This window comes from Pecten maximus, chromosome 17 (genome assembly GCF_902652985.1).
Source record: "Pecten maximus chromosome 17, xPecMax1.1, whole genome shotgun sequence".
Taxonomy (NCBI): domain Eukaryota; kingdom Metazoa; phylum Mollusca; class Bivalvia; order Pectinida; family Pectinidae; genus Pecten; species Pecten maximus.
Window position 1 is genome coordinate 29,117,897 of NC_047031.1, and position 23,244 is coordinate 29,141,140.

Sequence of the window (23,244 nt, forward strand, 5' to 3'; positions counted from 1 at the left end):
GACATGGCAACATTTTATTCTAATTATCACAGAAAATTACAGTGTGGAAACTACAATTAGTAAACCTATTGTTCCTCGGGCTTCATCTAAACAGCGCTGTTTGTAATTACAACAGAGAAACACAAAATGTATCAGTCGGTATGTATATACAGTTGTATATTGGTATCGTTCGTATGAACGACCGTGGTACAGAACTTCTTAACATACCACCGAGATCTAAACAAAAAGTTATATTTTTATTATTATTTGACAACTCACTGTTTCGCAACAACGATGCTTCTTACTCATCAATGGAAGGTTCCATCTTCGTTTGACTTCTGTACAATCCTTCACAATCATAGACTAATGTTGTAGATATCATAGACTAATGTTGTAGATATCGATCTACCGTCCAAACTCCTCTCACTGGTTTATTAAAAATATGTTCTTGTTTACGATTTCGTTTTATTCGGGTAAAAAGTATAATGCACCTTTCGTGAAATAATGATTGCTTTGCGAACACTTCGGTGGTTGTAATGAGAATGTATACCCACCCCAGTGACACGAGGGGAAGTAACTCTGATATATCAGAATGCCTTTGATGCGACTGAACAAAAACATCAAAATTTACCGATACATTTTACCACTTTTAATGAACAAAAATAAATTGGCAACAACATATTTTCAGTGGGTAAACATTCGATAATGATTTTACCTGAGATGTATAATAATACTTCATTATGGAAAGTTGATGATATTTTAATGCATTTTGTTTCTGAAGACGGATTACAACGTTAAAATGTTTGTACATTAGATGGCGTAATTAAACAATTCTTCAGTCCTGTCTTCATATGATACGGATATCGGTCTGTGAAGTGGCTACAACTAAATTAAACCCAAAAATGCATTTTATATAACACTTGATAGAAAATAGTTTATTTTTAACTTAAACGTATTCTGAAATTAAATCCGTCCTCAAAATTCGACAATGTACACACTTCAAGGCGTTGGGTGATTCCAGAGTATATAAAGATACCAATACAAACATCACCTCTAAAATGATCAGTCACGTCCTCGCTTGTATGGACTTTGTACTGTATCATATGCTTTACAAATTATGATTTCCAAATAAAACTCAAGACACAAACGTGTTGATACAATGATAATAGCAAAATTAACAAGCACAGGACACACGAACGCACCAGGAGAAGACGGAATACGTTTTAGGACCCGAATCCGTATCACCACAAACACCAACTCGACAGTTCTACAGTATTAACGTGTCCAAGAGTTTCAAAGAGCGCTATCTCACAACTCGAAATCGAAAATATAATCGACTTGTGCATTCATGAGAAATGTTTTGGTTCACACAAGTTTTAATCCTTCACAAATATATTTTCCGGTACAATAATCGACCTATCGATATTATATTCACAGGCATAAAGCATTTTTATTGATGAACACAACCCCGTACAAAAATTTATCATTGTACCAGAATCTTCCCGATATGAATCGTCGTGAGTTTTATTGACTAGATCCTCCATATGTTTTAGATATAGACTGTATCACGATAAGACTTGGCTTGTCCTCTGATTATATTTCAAACAACAAAGCAATGATTGTCAGGACGCGCTATTATGTGATCACTGCGTCTGTACTGTCACGGTCTCTTCCTGAGGAGCGCTTTCGTGGAATACCGATTCTATCGTCCCATCCTCGGTGTTTATACTGTACACGATCTGGGCGCCATCTTGTAGCGCCACTTCGTCGTCTGGCAGATGTATGAGGACACACTCTACTGTCTCATCCCCCTCGTATTCCGCTAGTTCTGGAATCTCGTTCTTGATCACAATAGGCATGGACCCATCGGCAGGAACCTGAACACCGCCCATGTGGGCACGTATCTTTCCCTCGGCCGCAACCTTCGCTTCGTACTCGCGAAGGTTTCCCATCGGATCCACGCCTACTGCCATACAATATTGGATATGCTTGGCCGTTTCCATGTGACGTTTCATTTTGGAAAGAATTCCGAAATGATGGTTACATACGTTGCAATGAAATTGGCGTTCCGGCATGCATTCTTTGTGGATTTTCTTGTGTGTGTTAAGAGCACCTAAAGTGGGATAAGACTTCCCACACAAGTTACACTCATGCGGACGGACACCTGTATGGACACTCATGTGTCTTATATACTGCTGTTTACCGCCAAATCGCTTGGGACATTTGTCACATGTATAAACGTTCCAGTTTTTCGGAGGCGATATTTCAGGATGGCACTGGATGATATGGTTCTTCATTCCATCAAACGTGCGGAATTTTAGATCACAATGTTCACACGGAACAGTCGACTCCTTTGTGTGAACTTTCCGATGTTGCCTCATGGACTCTTTAGTTTTGAAAGTGCGACCACAAACTTCGCACTGGAAGGCGTTGTATGTCCTGTGAGTCAGCTTGTGGCTTAATAACGTACTGGCGCGTGCGAATCCTCTTCCACAAATATGACACTTGATAGGTTTTTCTCTGGTGTGAACGCGGCGGTGCATCACGAGATCGGCGCGACGGGGAAATGATTTACCACAAAATTCACACATACATGGAGTCACGTGACACTTTGCGTGAATTCTTAACTCCTTGACGTCCCGGAATGTGTCATTACAGTGCTTACACTTCAATACTGCCGGTATATTGTGTTTGATGGCGAGATGTTCGTCTCGCTGACGTTGACTTTTGAACATTTCTTCACACTCGGTGCAAGGAATGATTTTATTTTTGTGCATCTGGTTGACGTGTCGGAGCAGGACGCGTTCCTGGAGATAACACTTCCCGCACACGTTACACACGTACTGACCGGAACTATGTACCTTCTCGTGAATCTTGAGTCTGAGAAGCGTGTCGAGCTTCTTCCCACACGTATTACACTGGTGAACCTCTTCCTTTTTCGACTCCTCTTCGCCTTCTTCCTCTTCACGTAGATTTCGGATACCATGTTCATCCTCCATGTGACTAAAGAGTGCTTCTGAAGTATTGAATACGTTCCCACAAATCTCGCACTTCTCTTCAGACGATTCTTCAGTCGCTTTATCATCACTTTCTATTGTTTGCCCTTCCCCACTTCCGTCATTACACGGGAACTCTTCATTCTCGTTTCCGTCAACGTTAGTTACTGTCTTAAGTTCAGAATCTGCTCGATCTCCTTCGCCACCTATGTCATGTGGCTTATCATATGATGAAAGTGTGTTTTGTTTTTCAGAAACAGTGTCTTTGATAAGAGTGTCGTCGTCTACCGTTTTTTCACATTCCTTTTGTACAGATGACGGATCGTCTAGATCTGAGGCTGATTGGTTAACTAATTGGTTATCATCTGATTCCATTATGACTAAACCATCACTATGTGTTTCAACCGGATCCTCGTCCTCAGATTCCACTTCAACTTTTATCTTTTTCCTCACACCTTCTATACTCAATGATTCCTTCCGTTTGCTCCCATTTGTGTTGTGTTCCCCAGGAGATGTCATTTCTTTACCTTTCTTATTTTCATTGCTTTCTCCATCATCTTTTTCTTTCCATTTGTTGAGCCAAGGCATGTGTTTTGCTTTGCCTCCACTTCTTGTCCGCATATGAAACGGTCCTTTTGTGTCCGCGTCTGGTGTCGTTTGTGGCGTAGCTGTACCCCTTGTTTGTCTTCTTGTTCTGTCGTTTGGTGACTCCACTGAGGAAGATCCGTCTTTTGTTTGTTTTCTGGTGACTTGTCTTTGTAAACTCTCAGTGGTAACTCTGTCCAACGATTGTGATTGAGAGGAAGATTGGTTGGCGTGGGTCCGAGTGTTTGGCATCTTTGCGGGTTCACTTGTAACGGTCGCTGCTGACATCCCCGTCTTAGGTGGTCTGCCGCGTCTTCTGACTGTCCCAGTAGTTTCACTGGATTTAGGGGTTGATTCATCCACTTCTTTTATGACAATAATCGGCTTTTCTATTTCTGGTTGTTTTTTCTCTTCATCATTTTGTTCATCAGATTTCACCAGTCCTAGTTTCTTCAGCGTATCTTTCTGGAGATCCTCCGGTTTTTTGTAAACCAAGACATTCTTTTTAGAATTTGAATCCTGAGATTTCTGTATATAAACAACATACTTTTCACCTGCCCCGTCTTTCTGGTTTTTCCGATTAGAGGACTTCGTGATGGGCACGGTTCTTTCCTCACTATCAGTGAAATCAGTACCTATAGATTTATCAAGGCTTTTTCCAGCCTTGGTTACAGTGGTTGCTAAGGAACCAGTAGATCCTGTTGCCTTGGAAATTGGAGGTCCAGCATCATGTTTTACCATGGAAACTGACGATCCAGACAAAGGCATCACTGTTTGTTCCTTTTGACCTACTTCATGCTGTGACCTCTGTGAAACTTCCTGGGTGCCATATTTGGTCAGCAGTGACCGATAGCCAGTGCTAGGCATTGGGACAGTGTCAGGAGTGTGAATAATCGTCTGAGGAGTTTCCGATGTAATTTCTGACATTTTACTTGACGTTTGGCTGGTGGTGTTGCCTGGTTGCTGTGATACTTGGTGGATGTTGTGGCCTGGTTGCTGTGATACCTGGTTGATGTTGTGGCCTGGTTGCTGTGATACCTGGTTGATAATGGGACCTGACTCCTGAGATAAAGCCGTCTGTGAGGTCTTTACTGGTGTGCTGAGCTGGTTTAGCCTGGACTCATATTTTTCTGCAAGGAAAACAAACATGGTGAACTTACTACTATGTAGTGCAAATATTGTTAATATTTCGGGTTTGTATTTTGTCATATTTTCAAGATCTTGAAATCAGATCAAGAGGCCTATGTGCCTTTATTGTCACTGGAGTTCTGATATATTTTTTCAGACAATTACAATTCTATCATATCTGCATATCAAGAGGAAGAGTTTTGACCTCTCAGTCAATTTGACTCATTTTGCCCCTACTTTTAAGCCTCTGGGGTCAATCAAGGCCAAGATGTGCACACCATCAAACTGCAATTATGTAATGATAATTCTCACCGATTTTGATAATTTCCAATGGCAATTCAACAAATGATACTCAAAAATGTTATTTCCCTAATAAATAACATAGTAAATAAGTGTATATTGTAAATTTTAAAACAGAAGGAGATTAGAATATGTCAATTTACGGGTAGATTTCAAAGCGAGAACTTGACAATTAAAAATAACGGGAATTATAGCCATTACATAATGTCAATAGATCAATTTTAGACAAAACTTCAAATTTGGACTTTAACCTGAACAATATACGGCTGATAATTGTTGACATCAGAATCTACATTGATGGAGATCAAGAATTAAGATTTTACTACACTGTAATAAATACACCCAGAAATATCCATCAATCACTGCCTCACAATTTTACAGCAATTTCATGTATTCCAGCTCAAGAGAGAGAGTTTGGTAGATGTATTATCCAGCCAGACTGGATCATTTTTGTTAGTGAATTTATATTATCATAACATAACATTTTTAAGTTTCGTGATTTATCAAATTAACAAAAACACTTGTGGTCATATAATTTGGAGTTATTTAACACAATCAATAATTTGGTATGTAGCTCCCCAAACATTTATGTCATGCAATACAGAAATAGCAAAACACTGGTGTTACATCCTTACTTTCTCACATACTTCACAGGGTTATCCCACAGTTACAAGGAAAAATCATAAATCATAAATCACACAGGGGGGTAACAATGGTTTGGTTTGTTTTTGTTTAACGTCCTATTAACAGCCACGGTCATTCAAGGATGTGTCAGGTTTGGAGGTGGAGGAAAGCCGGAGTACCCAGAGAAAAACCACCGGCCTACAGTCACTATACCTGGCAACTGCCCCACGTAGGTTTTGAACTCGCAACCCAGAAGTGGAGGGCTAGTGTTAAAGTGTCGGGACACCTTAACCACGAGGCCACTGCGGCCCCCCGGGGGTAACAAGTAACTGGTACGCACTATATGACACTGCTCAAAATATGTCATCATTTTACATTTAGTAATAATGTCGTAAATAATGACCTCATCAATTTTAACACATTCCAAGGAGCATTGTAGATGGCATGATGAAAAACTTTTATAAAAAAATTAAAAAATGTACTTGCAAGTATGTGAGAAAAATAATCAAACATTGGTCTGTTCCATGAACAAGGATATCTCTACCCTCATGTAAGAGTATGGCTAGCTAGTACAAGGTGAGACAAGTGTGCTGACTTGCCAAACTCTTACACTCGGGTTGAGATATCGCTGTCCACAGAACAGACCAATGTTAGATACCATTAACCTCTTTCCCTGGACAGGGAAATCCACAATTTTATCAGTGTGAGATTTTCTTTTCTCTCACCCTGGACAGGGATAGCCACAGTTTTACCGGGGTGAGATTTTCTTATTTCACCCTAGGGAAAAGACAAGCTACACGTGCTCTTGTTCTCGATAGGGTGACATCACTATGACCTGACCCGGAACGTTTGAATGCTAAATATCAATTATGAATATTATTCACAAAAGAAATTAAAATAAGTATTGATTATCACAGTTAACTGAGTGTTTGGTGTTCTTTTTGACAAGCTAATCGGAACTATATTGTGTAAGAAATCAACATCGTAAGGTGTAAAGCGTCTGCTGCAGCCTTATCACAACTGTCATCTGCCGTCCACGTGTTGTTGTTTACATATGTTTGGATTTGGTTCACACTAGATTGGAAAACAGGGTAAGAGAAAAATAATCATTCACCCCTTTTTGGGGTGAGAAAGGGGGGTTCTAAACCCTCGGAGGGAGATTGTTAAGTTCCCAAACACTCGGCACACCTCGTGTTTGGGAATTTAACAATCTCCCTCCTCGGGTTGAGATCCCCCTATCTCACCGCAAAAAGGGTGAAATATTCTATTTGTCTCACCTTAGTTTGAGACAAGCTACAACAATTGCATTTTCATCACGACAACAGTACCATGACGTCATGTTGACAATACAATAACATCATGTCAAAATTTCCACCATATTAGATACAAGAGGGAAAACAGGGTAAGAGAAAAAATAATATTCACCCCCATGGAAGTGAGACAGGGGAATCTCAACCCTAGGTGTAAGATACTTAAGCTGCCAAACATTCGGCAAGTCTAGTGTTTAGCAACTTAAGAATCTCCCCCCTCGGATTGAGATTCCCCTATCTCACCCCCCAGGGGGTAAAAGATTCTATTAATCTATAAAGCTATATATATTGTATTGACCACATGTGAACACACACACAGTCAGTTATTGTCTACACCATTCCTTCTGTTCTATCCACTGTTACAATCATAAACAATTTCCTGTACAATTTTATTATCGTCAATTTGATATTTTGTTTTAGTCACCATTACAGTAAGAAAAGAACCCTTGAACAGATGTCATTATTGTAATATTTTGCTTTACTAGTGATTCGAGTAAGAAAAGAGATCTTGTACAAAACCTTTGTTTCCTGTGTATAGCACAATATTCTGTAATTTTTAATCATTACAATAAAGTATAACCTCATTCTCTTCTATAATAAACATTCTATCTTACCCTGACCTTGCAATTTTTTAAATTTTATTTTTGTTTTTGTTACGTTTTGTTATATTTATCAATATTTTTATTTTACTCTATTATATTTTGTTATTTTTCACCATTGCAACATTCTTATTTTTGTCTAATTTGAATTTCGTTATTCTTACCATCTCTCATTTTTGTCCATGTTATATTTCCCTATTTTTACCAACATTTTTAGCTTACTTTTGTTTATTTGACATTTTGTTATTTTTACAAATATTTTCATTTTTGTTTACATTATATCTTATTTTTACCATCATTCTTGTTTTTGTCTTTGTTACATTTGATTATTTTTACCATCATTCTTGTTTTTGTTTATGTTACATTTTGTTATTTTTACCATCATTCTTGTTTTTGTCTATGTTATATTTTGTTATTTTAAACACCATTCTCATTTTTGTCTATGTAAAAATTTGCAATTTTTTTTACATTATTCTCATTTTTGTCTACCAGGTATGTTATATTTTGTTATTTTTACATCCAGTCTCATTTTTGTCTACCGGGTATGTTATATTTTGTTATTTTTACATCCAGTCTCATTTTTGTCTATGTAATCCATGTAATTTGCAATTTTTAACATCATTCTCATTTTTGTCTATGTTACATTTTGTTATTTTTACATCCATTCTCATTTTCGTGTACATATAGTGTATGTTATATTTTGTTATATTGTTGTTTACTCACCATTACAATAGGTGAAGAATCCTTGTACTAGTTCATTCTTTTCAATGTAGTCTTTGCCGAGTGTGGAACCAAGGTAAGCACACTGGTTGCCTGATATATTTACAGATATAAAAAGAGTTTCCTCCCCTTCTTCTGCAAGTCTTGTACACTGGAAATGAAAATGCTAAAATTCAATATGGTTACCAGTTAGACATTTTGTTTTTTGAAGTCTTGAAATTACACATGGATAATCAGTTCCTAAGGAAAATAAAGATTTCATTTTAATGTTAAAGCATGACTTTCGTACAGATTGTGATAAACTTCTAGTGTCCAAATCAGTCATCTACCTTTGGAGTTTGACAATCTTATGTGCATTACCATAGAACAAGAGGGGACCTAGCAAAAAACTGCTTTTCAACAAACAACAATGAAAGGAAGTGTTTGAGGATGGATCCCCACCATTTTGATTTGAACAGCCAAATGTCTGATAATGACCGGTGGGCCAACAATGATATAAATCAAAACTGACATAGTCAAACCTGTCTATAAAGGACACCCAAGGGACAGATAAAAAAGTGTTCTTACAGAGCTTACAGAGGTTAACTATATAGTAAATTGGAAGGAGTGGGTCTGACGAGTCTGTCCTTTATAGACAAGTGACCTTCATATAGAGGTGTTCTTTATAACAGGTTTGTCTGTATATCACAATTGACAATACTGACTAAAAGGTCTTTATATTGATCTTGATTACAGGAAATTTACATTAGGGGCATTTTGATATCACCATGATGTCAACTATGCAATTTGACTAAGTGTTTCTAAAAATTGAAACATCAGGTCAGTATCACATCTCAAAATATTAACCTCCACAGGAGTGGACCATGTTTTAACCAATGGGAATTGAGGAATGTTAGACTTTGAATACATTTTCATAAATACCTCTAATAAATCTAGTTGTTAAGAATGTTTGAATTATATATAAATTATATATATGAGTATTTCTATGAGATCTTGATTAACTGTAATCTGACTTCAACAGACCCCTGTAGCACTAAAGTAGTATACATACTCAGTAGCTGTATAGTGGTACTGTGTCATAACAACCGGGAAAATAACAACACTTGGTTAGGACCATCTCAGGATCATTTCAGGTAAGTTTTAGCTAAATCTCATTGGTGGAACCTAAGCCTAAGAAGAAATTTAAAATAACTGCAAACATTCGGGAGAAGAGCTGTGCTGCTGTAAATTGAATAAATATATCAAATAATAGTTTTTGGACATTTATTTTATTTTTTGATAAAAAATTATCCTAATGAGAGTTGTCTCCCTTGAAGAATGTGGAACTGTATAAATTGTCTAATGTGAGCATATTCACATTGGTTTTTTTTCCATTTTCATTACAAGAAGGGTAACTCAAGAGGGACCCTATACAATTATAAAGTGATGTGTTAATAGTTTTCAACATTTTGTACCAAAAACTTAACAAAAACATATTCTAAGTCCAAAAAGTTTAAAACCTGTTTTTTTCCCCAAAAAATCTTTTAGTTTAACTCTGGCAGGGGATAATTTAACCCACACAGGGTGCATATTACCATAAATTATTATGCCTTTCAACACTTGCACCAAAAACTTAACATTTGAAAAACCAACGCCGACGCCGGGAGACAACATCAGCTCTTCCTCTTCTCTGAAGAGATGAGCTAAAAATATTGGATAAATAAGATTAATATTGTGTATTAGATGGGATTGATTTGTGTTACTCAATCTTAATTGAAATCATTAATAATAAATAGCTGAAAAATCTCTGATATTTTCAAAAATACAAAAAAAAGTTGAAGTACAAAATATGTCAAAAAGGATTTCCCCCAAAGAAATCTTTTTATCGGATAGCATAACCTCACAGGGACCCTAGTACAATTATGAAGTGAAGTGTTAATGCCTTTCAACACTTGCACCAACATGTAAATATTAGAAAACCAATGCTGATGCCAACACCAGGATGACAACTTTAGCTCTCCTCTCCCTCTTCCAAGAGGCGAGCTAAAAATGTTTCTCAAGAGGGCTGTCATTGTGGCCATCAAGGAATTCGGATTGACCCAAAAAATAACAATGCTTGCTCAGGACCATCTCAGGTAAGTTTGAGCTGAAGTCCAATGGTGAAACTAGAGCAGTTTGAAATGTGAAAAGTTTACGTACAGTGCACAACAACGGATGAAGCATGGTTCACATAGCTATACATAAATGTAGGTCATCCTGACCCTTTGGTTTAAATGACCTATAAAAACTGCAATATTATAGATTTTACCTGTGAATTTCGGGAACGGGACCCTATCTTGAAAATAGGAAAAATTGTTTGATATTTTACACGAGTTGGAAAAATAGCATCAGTGTTTTGACAGTGCTCTCCAAATTATCATCATAAGTATCTTGACTGTTGTAGGTGTATCTTTCCATTCCAATTCGGAAAATTTAGGTCAAACTTGAGATACTATATGATGTAAAGATATGAGTGAAACCACACCTTTTTAACGTTCATGCAAAAGGTCTAAGGTCACATTTTGACCCTTTAACCTTAACCAATGGCCACCAGAAAATCTCTGGTGATGTTTTATAACTTACCAATGCCTGAACATCCTGTACCAGATTATCTGTCTGTGTGGAAATATAGGGGGTTGGTCCTGAACCTGTTTCTGTGGAACTGTAGGGGTTGACCTCTGACCCTGTATCTAGTCCAATATAAGGGCCAACTTCGGCCAGAGCTTGTTCCAAGATGTCTGGAGGGTCAGTTGCCATTGATGGTCCCTGCTCCAAAAAGACCTGAGTTAAAAAAATACTGTCAGCTTTAAAATATATGGATGGAAAGGAATTGTCATAGCAACTGTAAACTAAAATTACAGTACGATGTAGCTGCCAAGTTGATTTGACCAGTATGATGGCTGTACAGTTACATGGGCTTCCCTTTAATACAATGGATGGATGGATAAAGCAAATCAAAGTGACTCCTTAATTGTATGAAACTAAAAAATAAAATAAAGATATGGAGGAATTTATTATCAAATTTACTAAAGGTAATAAGGATGCATATACATGTATGTTATAAACAACATTCACGTCCACAAGATCTGAGGTAGGGGTCGGGGTAAATATTTAAATGTCAAATTCTTCATTTTATGAAATATTGTTATGTATGGATGCTTTTAATTGGGTAAATTTACTTAATATAATTACCAATTTTGAAGTGGTCTCGGCTGAGTGTTTTGGAGTTTTATGACAATCCCTTTATAAAAGTGGGAGCACTATATTCTACGAGTCCAAGTAGCTAGCCAATTATGTGCATAAAATACAAGACAGTTTCTACATTTCTGAATTATCTATTTAATTTTTTAATTGATTTTTTGTGTCTTTTTAACAATTGAATAGCAAGAACATTACAGTAACTATTAGACTATTACAATATATTAAGTAACTCTGAATATAAAAAACAGTGATGTGATATGATACAATATGTAGACAACTAGAATTAATCTATCTCTGTAATTCGTGACAAATATCGATATATAGTGACATTACAGTAAAAACAAAAACGGATTTCTAGTCCGGAAGAATATTTTTAGTTCCCCTTAGGTGCCCCTTACAATCGTCCATTTTGCAGAGCGTTCGTTTCGGAGTACGTGTAAGCAAGTAGCCTGGACTGAGAGCTAAAGTTGGACATACGTTTATATAATGTGGTGCCAATTAAAGATTATCAGAAAGTGACTTTGTCTACATATGTAAAAGTACGTAGTTTACCCGAAATGCTTAGAAATACAACAACTATCCACTTCTTCTTAGAAGGGCAGATTGTCCGCGCCAAGGGTCGAACCGGAAAAGGATGTCTAAAATACAACTGGAGAAGATTAATCCGGATAGAAATTACGCTATCAATTCAAAACTTAGTTGTTTTTAAATGTGTTCATATAATTCGAGTAAACGAAGCAAGAAACTACCAAATATATGACGAATCAAGTGAACTTTAGGGATATTCGGTCATTTTCCCATCAGAATATAATTAATTTTTATTTCCGGATTTCCGAATGCAGCACATATTGATGCCGTTTTTCTCATTTAGATTGGCCTCAATGGACGTCCAACACTTCACATATATCGAGATCTCCATCCGTTCGTTTGAGTGGACTGTTTATGTACGTATTGCAAAAATAAGCACTGCTGTAAGAAATGCTTCGTTTAAATGTTCAATGTCGAAGTAAGAAACTTGATATTTTATTGAACTTTGTTTCAAAGCCTCGACGCTCAGGGCCAACATTTCGGTCAAAACCGCATGCAAGATTTGAAAAAAGGCTAACCCCAGGAAATGGTTGCAATATTAATATGGTAGGAGCCTAGTTCTGCATAATCCTGTGTAATACGGCATCCAGTTGACCCTTGACTTCAAGAAATTTCGGAAGTTAAAAAATCTGTTTCTATAATTAAACCTGAAGGGTCAAACATAATTATGTCATATAGATATAGTAGATGAATGCCAAATATGTTTTTGCTCATTATTTTCAATCACAAGTGCTTGACTCGTTTATATGTTATTATTTTATAAAACGAGTCAGGCACCTGTGTTTCAATCCATTATATGGGAAAGGGTTAGCTTTAAATGATATGATTAATATAAAGGGACGACTCAAACTCTGACTCAATATTGGATTACATTGATACAAAGTGAATACAATCTAGCATTATTTCTCCACATCTTGTAAAAGAGCAATGCTGATATCTCACCCTAGCTACCTTGTGAATAAATACCATGTTTTGTAGAAATGAAAAAAAGATGGCTGCTGATTCCAGTGAAGAGAAATTGTCGGAAGATTACATCCAGGAAACAGTGAGACAACTTGTAAGACACATTTGCTGTATATATATATATATATGTTTATCACATAATGGTCCTGTTATCTAGTGAAATTGTTGATAAATGAGAAAAAAACCTTCCTTTGTCAAGATGGCTTAATTTCCATTCAATCAAAGGATGACTGCTACCTGCAATACATACACATAATATAATGATTTGTTAGTTGATGTTATATACTTTTGTGTATATATTTCACTTGGTAGTGTAATTATAAGTGTACTTTGGATCATTTCTCAATTGGCTGTGCCAGTCGGAAAGTGACATCATAAAATTCATATGGGGTTTGACATCATAGTATGGTCAATGATATTGTCATAAGTGTATTGTCATGGTGCAACAAAATCACTGCCTTCTTTTGATTTTGTCCTCCATATTTAGACTTCAAAACATGTCAAAATTTAATTTTTATGTTATGACTGTGTATCTCAATTTGTGTTCATTTCATATGAGTTTTTTTTGTCTGGAAGTAATATTTTTCTACACAGACAAAGAATTATTAATTTGTAAAACTCATTTCATAAAATTTCATATGAAATAAAATTCAGTTAACATCGATATCCTATATAGTACATTGTATATACAAAGAGAATATTAATGAAGTAGTGTTAACATTGTACACTCAAACCTGTCATGAATGACCTTCCAAGGGAGGTAATAAAAAAGGTCACAAATGATAGGTGGTCTCTTAATCAAGGTTCAGGTAATAAATATAACTAATATTTAATTAACATGGGAAGTGAAAAATACAGTCACATACATTGTATGAGAGGGAGTCACTAAATTCAAGTGGCCACCAAGGCAGGTTTGACTACATGTACATATAAAATGTGAAAAGAGAATATTGAAAGTGCTACCTGGTATTGTATCATTACAAATATTGTCTAGATTTGTTTATGATTTTGTCACCAGTGAAAAAAATATGTTTTCCACGTTTTTGTTGATGTATCATTAAAGTTAGCTATATATATATATATAGGTTATACCATACCCATTTCTATCTCTTATTTCAGTGTCGGAAACTGGAGAATAGCGGCGATGATTGTTTATTTCTGCGAGTGACTGATCGAGGAACAGCTTGCTCCAAGTTGGGGACAAAGAATGCTCTATTGTTTGAAAGGACACAACCACAGCTTACACAGGAATTCAGGAAATTTTGTTCAGGTCTGAATCACTTGTTACATTCTGATGATATTGTCATTATACATTCTTTTGTAAGTTCATCTGACCTGAAATGTCAGGCTGACCTAAAGCCATGGCATTAATCCTGTCATTGTTCAACCTGTTTAAATTTTTCGCATTTCAAATAATTTTTTTACGACCTGAAATGTCAGGCTGACCTAAAGCCATGGCATTAATCCTGTCATTGTTCAACCTGTTTAAATTTTTCGTATTTCAAATAACTTTTTTACGACCTGAAATGTCAGGCTGACCTAAAGCCATGGCATTAATCCTGTCATTGTTCAACCTGTTTAAATTTTTCGCATTTCAAATAATTTTTTTACGACCTGAAATGTCAGGCTAACCTAAAGCCATGGCATTAATCCTGTCATTGTTCAACCTGCTTAAATTTTTCGTATTTCAAATAATTTTTTTCTGATATCCACCTGTGGGATTCAGCTAAAACTTGTTTGAAATGATCCTGGGATGAATCCTGTCCATTTGTTTTGCCATTAGTAGACATATGAATTATTAATCTATATCAACAACTACAAGTAGTAGGTATCATAATAGTTAGTATACTCTCATACATCAGACAGGGAATTCTAATATGCTACATATACGCAGTCTTAATTGTTTTGCCTTGTCCATTCTTTGTGGCATATTTTTACACAAGATTAGACACAAAGTGACATAAAAATTAAAATGATATTGTTTGAAGATATAAGCCAAATCTGGTAATATAACTTACCAGTGATGTAATTCAAATAGAAAAAAAAAATGAAAATAGTACTTTTTCGTGTAGTTTCATGCAAATTTAACAAAACAAAGTATGAAAAAAACTTTGAAAAAAATACTTAATTACCTGTATTAAGGTTGATTTTTCCCGGTCTCAGATTGACATCCGCAGCATTTCATTCTTGGCTTTCCCTAAACAAGATTTTGTTACTGTAGAATGGTCCTTGACTGATAAATCAATCTCTACAATGTACAGGTAGCTGATTCTGTTGTCATTTTCTCAGAGAGAGATTAAACCTTTGGTAGGGAAATTTTATTGTAGGAAAAAATAACACTAAAGAGTTGCTTTCTTATTGAATTTAAAATTGATCGCTATTAGATTATAGAGAGACATTTTAACAAGATATTTCAAATATTAAATACATTTGCGAGCAAGTTTCTTGCTGTTAACTGAGAATTTTATATTCTAAAATTCATTTAAGTGGTGAGATTCTTCTGAATGTAAAAAAATATTTCACTAATAACTACATACCATCAGAACATATTCGAAAATACAAATCTGTGTTTATCTGATAACACATTTTTCAGGGTTTGAGTTATAATTAAGATACAGTATAGTGATTTTAAATTTCTTTTGTCAGGGATATTTGTAAATGATCTCCCTTTGATAAACTAGACTGCAAAATCCAAATCCTGAATTAGATCCTACAAATATTTTGTCATATTTGTATCATTTTACTTATAATGTCCTGAAGGTAAATATATTTTTATATGTATTGCTTTGAATGACAACATTTTTCCTGAAAAGATTGTGACCTTTACATTTGTTTTTATTGACAGGACTTTATTCTTCTTTGGGTGTGTCCTTGAAGAGCGAAGGAGATTTAAATGGTTAGTATATTGAGAGACTAAAATTTTTTAAATCATTAATATTTTATTTTTTTATATTTGTTTTATTTTTCCAAGGCATATTATACATAGGTACATATATATATTTTACTTCGGAAACATTTACATACTTACTCACTCTACATTCTATCTTTTGACATTCAAATTAATGTATATTGCATCTATTCACTCAATTGTTCAGCTTTCACACTATATATTCTTCCAAAACCTTTCATATTTAACGTCATATGTTTTCACCCTCTCACCCTAACAAACATACACACCTAACATCAATGGTATAAGATAAAAACAAACACAGATACACGTGGACAGGATACAAATCATAACATTTATATTATTTAATCTTGAACAAAACGACAAAAATCCATATAGACATATACAGACATACATAAAGAAGAGGAAAGGAAGGAGAAGGAAGAGAAGAAGGATGAAAAGTGGAAGAAAGAAAGGAAGGAGAAGAAGAAAAGGAAGGGAGTACTTTGTAATATTTTAAAGTATTTTTATTCAAAGATAGTACAAAAGAAGAAAAAAAAAAAAAAAAAAAAAAATAAATATCATACTTTACACAATTTATGCCAAAAGAGGAAAGAACTGGATGGTAGACTTGTTACTAAAAATGTAGATTAACTCAATTATATATATTTACTGCAATTGTCAGACACTGGGATTCCAGCAAAAGAAGAAGGTACCACATGTATGCGATTATTAATATTTAATACAAATAAATGTGTAATGTATAAGTCAATAAAACAGATTAAAAAAGTATTATTCCATAATCTGCAAAAGTTTATCCCATTTTCTCCATTCAGCCAAACATTTGTTTTTTTCTTTTTCCCCTTTTTTAGAGCTACAAAATTTTCTGACTTTATAATGATCATAGATACAATAGAGTAAAGAGTTGATATTTAAAGATTTATGCAGACATCTGTTTCTGTATATGTATTGTTTTATAATCAAAATAATTTGATTATCTACTTTAAAGGATGGATTTTTATAATCACCATCATATTTACCAAAAAGCATTGTTTTTTTATTTAGTCTAAAGGGAATAAATAATGCATCTAATAATATATCTAGACCTTCAAGAAGATTCTGAACTTGATCACATTCCCAAAAAAGGTGAACAATTGATTCAATTTCTGAGTTACAAAAGTTACAGAATGGATTGTTTGTTAGTTTGGCTTTGAAAAGAAATGAATTAGTTGTTAAGATATGATGTGATATTCTAAATTGCAACCAGTGTAATCGTGAGTTTTTACTTACTGTAAAAGGAAGTGTATATATACTACACCAATCATTTAAATTGAAATCAAGTACGTTAGACCATTTCTCTTTCCCTTTAGCAGTAATATCATTCTTTGAATTTAGAATATCATAAAATATCTTCGAGCCTTTATTAATATTAAGAAATATTGCAATATTGCTAGGTAAAACTGGATATACAAAGTTATAAGTAGTGGAATCAAATTCAAAGTGTTGTAAACATTTTTTTATTGCAGATATTACTCCATTATATTTCAAAAAGTTAGTGTTAATGCTATACTTTTGAATAAATTCATTAAAAGAGAAAAAAGTGTTGTTGTTTACATCTTTAAAGAAGTCACCAATGACATAAATACCCTTTTCATACCACTTAGAGTAGAAAATTGTTCCACCACCTATTGTAATATTTTTGTTATGCCAGACAGGTGTATGCAAGAGTGCTTTCCCTTTGACTAGTTTCATATTAGTAGAGTTATCTAATCTTGACCAAGCCCTAAGTACATCTTTCCAAAAAGAATTGCTAATATTTTGTTGGCATAGATCTATATAGTTCCCTCCAATATTCATTAGTTTATCTAGGTCTAAATATTTTTCTAGTAGTGTTTTCCATTTTCCTGAAGATTGAAACAGTCGCTTAACCCAGCCAATTTTTAATGAATCAACAAAATTTTGAGTATTGAGCATTTTTAGTCCCCCATGAGAGTGATCTTGTACAATAATATCTCTTTTAATTTTATCCACTTTACTATGCCACAAAAATTCAAATAAAATAGAGTTTATTTTTTTAATTATCTTGTCACCTGGGTTTGGTAGAGCAATAAATAAATGATTAAATTGGGAGATCATTAATGATTTTATTAAATGAATTTTACCTATTGGAGTTAAGTTACGTCTGCTCCAAGCAGTAATAATATTTTTTAATTTTACTATTTTCTTATCAAAGTTCATTTTAATCATTTCATGTAGATCAACGCTGAAATCTATTCCTAATAGAGTGAATTTTTCTTTTCCCCATTTCAAGTTTAGTTCAGGTAGAAATTTATCTTGACTATATTTTTTACTGCCAATCCATACAATTTCTGTCTTATCAATATTAATTTTTAATCCTGAAATTGATGCAAAAATATTTAATTCATTCATTGTTTCTTTAAGAGATTCCTCAGATCCATCAAGAGTTAAGTATGTGTCATCTGCATATTGTGAAAGTAAAATATTTGTATTATCAACTTCTATCCCCTTAATATGTTTGTTATTTCTAAGCCTAATAGCAAGAATTTCGGCACAAAGAATGAAGATATATGGTGCGATCGGATCCCCTTGTCTACATCCCCTTTTTATTCTGAAAAATGATGAAAGATTCCCTCCCTGATTAATAGAAGCTCCTACATTACAGTTAAACAATTGTACCCAATTTTTTATATAATTTCCGAAACCAAAAAAATCTAACACTTTTGCTATGAAGTTAAAAGAAACAGAATCGAACGCCTTTTCAAAATCTATCATTAAAACCATCCCCGGAATATCATTTTCTTCAGTATAATTCATAATGTCATATAAAAGTCTAGTGTTTTCCCCAATGTATCGACCTGCTATAAAACCTGATTGATCTTTGTTAACAATTATGTCCAAAACTGATTTTATTCTATTTGCAATAACCCCTGATCCAATTTTATATATAATATTTAATAAAGTTATAGGTCTCCAGTTTTTGATATATTGACGTGGTTTATCTTTTTTTGGAATACAAATTATTACACCGTGGCGTTGTGTTACAGATAATTCTCCTTTCATGTATCCATAATTTAGTGAACGGACAATGAAATACCCAAGTTGTTCCCAAAAATATTTAAAAAATTCAACGGTATAGCCATCAGAGCCAGGACTTTTATTATTTTTCATATTGCTTAATGTCTTATATGCTTCCTCAATAGTAATAAGTCCTTCTAATTTATCAGATTCATACATATTTAGTTTTGGGATGTTTTCGAAATCAATAAGAGAATCAAGAGTTATATCAGTTAAAGTATCATCTGAATTATATAAATTTTCATAAAAGCATTGGATTTTATCTAGAATTTCTTCTTGTTTTGTAATTAAGGTGCCATCTTCTAACTGAATTTTTGGAACTATTTTTGATGTAAAGTTTCTATTTTCCAAACTGAAAAAGTAATTAGTTGGTTTCTCCCCTTCTTCTTCCCACTTTGCCCTAGAAAATCATTAATATTTTGACAGATTGTTTATTTTATGTTTAACTAAAATTTCAGATCTAGTAATGGCACACACACACAAACACACCCTCACTTTCACAAGGAAATGAAAAAGTCTACTGACATAAGTATTACCAGAAAATCTGGTGAAATATGAGTTTTACTACTTAATTATTTTGTCAGTGGCACCAAACTTTATATATAGACGACGGATCTCCCACCTACCGTAAATATCTATTTTCTTCCAACATCCTTACTTAGGCCTGTCCAGAATTTTGAAACTTTATACATGTGGCACATATTTGAAACAAATATAGACTATTATATAGATAGACTAAAAGTTAAATTGTAATGTAGTTCAGTGAGTATTAAATACCAGTATATTCTGGTTTGTAATGACTAATCTTATATTTAATTACAACTTATTCTACTATGTTTGCTATGCAACGCCAGTTTTGATTGGTTTAAAACCATGTATTATTTTCCAATAATACACGCTCGTGCCAATAATACACGCTCGTGAGTCACGGCTGTTACAATTTTATATATCTAAAATTCACCCGTCTCATAAAAGGTTACTATAGCCGAGTGGGCTAATGGGTTAGTCTTTCAATAATTTTTTATCACGACGCGAGTTCGAACCTACGGAGGCCCCCCTTTTTTTCTTTTTCTTTTTTTTTTTTTTTTTGTTAATTTTCAAAATCAATGCCATATGATAGATGCTTTTGATCGTAGTACTGTATTGCCTGTATATTTCATCAACAAATAATGCAATACTCAAGAGGTTTTCTCGGGGTTTCTTTGCTGTTTTTCTATTAGAAAGAGGTCGATCTCAGAACTAAACAGTACATGGTAGAATAGAAATAATCAACTTTGACTCGTGTATTGTTGCAGGATATACAACTCGGACTCGGATATTTTGCAATTTTAATTAATAACTCAGGCCTGCGGCCTTCGTTATTAATTTAATTGCAAAATATCCTCGTCCTCGTTGTATATCCTGCAACAATACACGAATCATCGTTAATTATTTCTTAAATCACCTGTAGGTGGCTATAATCAAGTTGTATAGAAAGACAACCAATTTGTTTGCCATCATAACTGTATATATTTGAATGTTATGAGTGTATATTTTAAATTTTTTCTCTACATTGGTGTATCAATTTTTCGAATATTAGCCTAAATGACTGACTGTAGTTGAGCCATAAAACAATACAAAAAAAAAAAAATACAGAAAAAACATCTGTTGTGTAGACTATACTGACCAGTGCTCGAACGGGACCAGTGCTCGAACACTTTGTTTATTTTTGCTTCTCCTTTCCTAAATCATACTTTCCATCCGTTCTTTCCACATGAGTATTATGGGGTGTAACAGCACTTTCTTACCTCCGGTAGCAATAGCTCTCTATCAAGGACGATAATCCAAATTTGAGCAGACGACAATGGTCATCATATAGTGTAAAATCAAATATCATCAAACAAACATCGTTTCCGGAAAGGTTAGTATTCATGGAAAAATCTGTATTTTGAAAGAATTATAGCAAAATACATAATTCAAAAGAAAAGTAATGATTCGAATGTAGATCTGACACAGTTTTGAAAAAAATATCAAAATGACGGACGAAGACAGATTCTGGGTTGGGTGTGACAGCAGGTACCACTACAATTGTCTACCGTCACCTGTCCAAACAAAGGTTGACCTTAGCTTGATTGTCGACGAGTACCAATGGCTGTGTACCAGGTATAGACAAGAGTAATAAGTTTTGACATTTCTAGCAAAATATAATAGGTATGGGACATCTTTACTTGTCAATGCTACTATGATCTGATTCGGAAGATATGCGCACTGGTCCAAAATGTCAGCTTCCGCTGTGTTCCGATCTATTTTTATCCTACGGGATGTTTGATAATCTGAACAATATTTTTTTTAAGAAAGGATGTATGTACATTACCATATTCGAGCACTGGTCTGTACTTACGTAAATACCCGCCATTGCACAGGTGTCATGTGACCTGCTGCAAAAAATAAACCAACGTGCAAAAGTCACGGTGATAGGCTTGAAATTACTAACGGTAAGTCTGCCCTGTATAATCACAACTAAACTTTAACTTTTCAATAGGTATTGGAAATAAAACAACAAAAAACTATGTTTTGTGTTCGAGCACTGGTCGGATGAGTCTAGGTTTAATGGCTTTATGTGAGTATGGTGGGGACAAAACTGTATACAGTTATAAATAGAACATCAAAATCTTTATACTTTATGTCTGTAACTTAGAAACTTTAAAGCATGCGGCAGGTATTTGAAATGGAAGAAGAGTAAATTTGCATGATCTTCACATCATTGATCTTTAGAAATTGTATTCAGAAAGGTGATTGAAATGAATTCGTTAAACAGTGATATCAATTCTCTATGTTCTGAATATTTAACTTCAATCTGTTTAACATCATCTGTTCCCGGCTCCATTGACTTCGTAGGCGTAGTACAAACTCAATGGAGCCATGCACAGATGATTTTAATCAGATTGGTTTTACTTTAAAATGAGTCTTAAGTTATGTAAGATCCACTTCAGTAATCTGATGAAGAAAATTAAAGTTGAATCTTTTTTCTTGATGAAGTCTATTCTTTGTTTTATATAGATGAAGATGGTGGTTCCGTAAGACCGGAGACTGTCCTGACAACAGATACTCAGGCAGATTCGGGAGATGGAGGATGTGATGAAATGTATGATACAGGCACCTGTTGTCAACAAACAGTGCTGACTACAAACAAACTGGAAGGAGGAACAAGATACATAGGAGAAAGTAAAGATGATAGAACAGCCATATTTAATAGCCAAACAGAAAGTAAAGATGATAGAACAGCCATCTTTAATAGCCAAACAGAAAGTGGCAGAAAAAAATCAACAAACAAGAAAAAGAAAACAAATATCAATAGTGAAAATACAAAGTCCAAATTGACTAAGAATAACAGATCAGACGAGAATGACAGTACAATTATTGAGTGTGCCGCTGTTAATACAATTGGTACACAGAATAAAATGGATAATAGTGAAAGCCGGGCTCGACCGAAACGTAAAATGTGTACACCAAGCAAGTTAAAACTGTATGAAACAAACTTCAATAAGAGTAGTGAGAATTCTTCAGGTGCTAAAAATAACACCTCCACACCTATAGAGAAATCTGTCAGGGCTGTGAAGGGGAAAGTTACTAAGAGCTGCCCAAAGGAATCACTTGACAAAGAAAGCAAGGGTCATAAAGGTGAAGGAGAAAGAAGGACATGTCTTGGTAAGAAAAGCAAAAAGTCTGAGATCACCCTCTGGTGGAAACAAAAAGTCTGATCAAGAGATGCCCTCTTGTGGAATTAAAAAGACTAAGACAGCCATTGGTGGAAACGATAAGTCTGAGATGCCCTCTAGTGGAAACAAAAAGTCTGATCAAGAGATGCCCTCTGGTGGAAACAAAAAGCCTAAGACAGCCATTGGTGGAAACGATAAGTCTGAGATGCCCTCTATTGGAAACAAAAAGTCTGAGATACCCTCTAGTGGAATTAAAAAGAAATCTAAACTAAATGAAAGCGAATCTGTATCACTGGGGGATATAAGTGATGCAGATGACATTGGGGAATATATAGATGATGATAATGATGAAGATTATGTTGTAGAAAAGTCTCGATCATCTAAATCAAAGTCAAACAAATTTTCCAGCTCTGGTAAGAAAGTTGGAAACACTGTGACAGACAATAACATTTTAAAGTGTAAGAAATGCAATTTAGTTTTTGGATACCGTTGTTCCTTAAATCGACATCTCAGAAACAATGTGTGCTCCACAGCTGGAACTAGGAACACAGC

The 23,244-nt window shown here is 34.5% G+C and overlaps 2 protein-coding genes across 4 annotated transcripts; one reads left to right on the forward strand and one right to left on the reverse strand.

The window, feature by feature from the left end:
• Window positions 1–613: 613 nt before the first annotated feature.
• LOC117315922 (protein suppressor of hairy wing-like) lies at window positions 614–12,112 on the reverse strand. 3 transcript variants are annotated; one of them, XM_033870346.1, is made up of 4 exons: window positions 12,013–12,112; window positions 10,843–11,025; window positions 8,245–8,392; window positions 614–4,690 (listed from the first exon to the last, which is right to left on the reverse strand). In XM_033870346.1, the coding sequence occupies exons 2-4, from the start codon at window positions 11,014–11,016 to the stop codon at window positions 1,623–1,625; spliced, it is 3,390 nt and encodes a 1,129-aa protein (XP_033726237.1). In that variant the 5' UTR covers window positions 11,017–11,025; window positions 12,013–12,112; the 3' UTR covers window positions 614–1,622. The 3 variants fall into 3 exon arrangements, with proteins under 3 accessions (XP_033726237.1, XP_033726236.1, XP_033726239.1); XM_033870345.1 differs by having other exon boundaries at window positions 10,843–11,040; window positions 12,013–12,103; XM_033870348.1 differs by having other exon boundaries at window positions 10,843–11,028; window positions 12,013–12,096.
• A 230-nt stretch (window positions 12,113–12,342) lies between these two features.
• On the forward strand, window positions 12,343–22,747 carry LOC117315923. The gene is made up of 5 exons (XM_033870349.1): window positions 12,343–12,404; window positions 13,027–13,105; window positions 14,131–14,281; window positions 15,857–15,907; window positions 22,034–22,747. The coding sequence occupies exons 2-5, from the start codon at window positions 13,040–13,042 to the stop codon at window positions 22,732–22,734; spliced, it is 969 nt and encodes a 322-aa protein (XP_033726240.1). The 5' UTR covers window positions 12,343–12,404; window positions 13,027–13,039; the 3' UTR covers window positions 22,735–22,747.
• The last annotated feature ends 497 nt before the right edge of the window (window positions 22,748–23,244 follow it).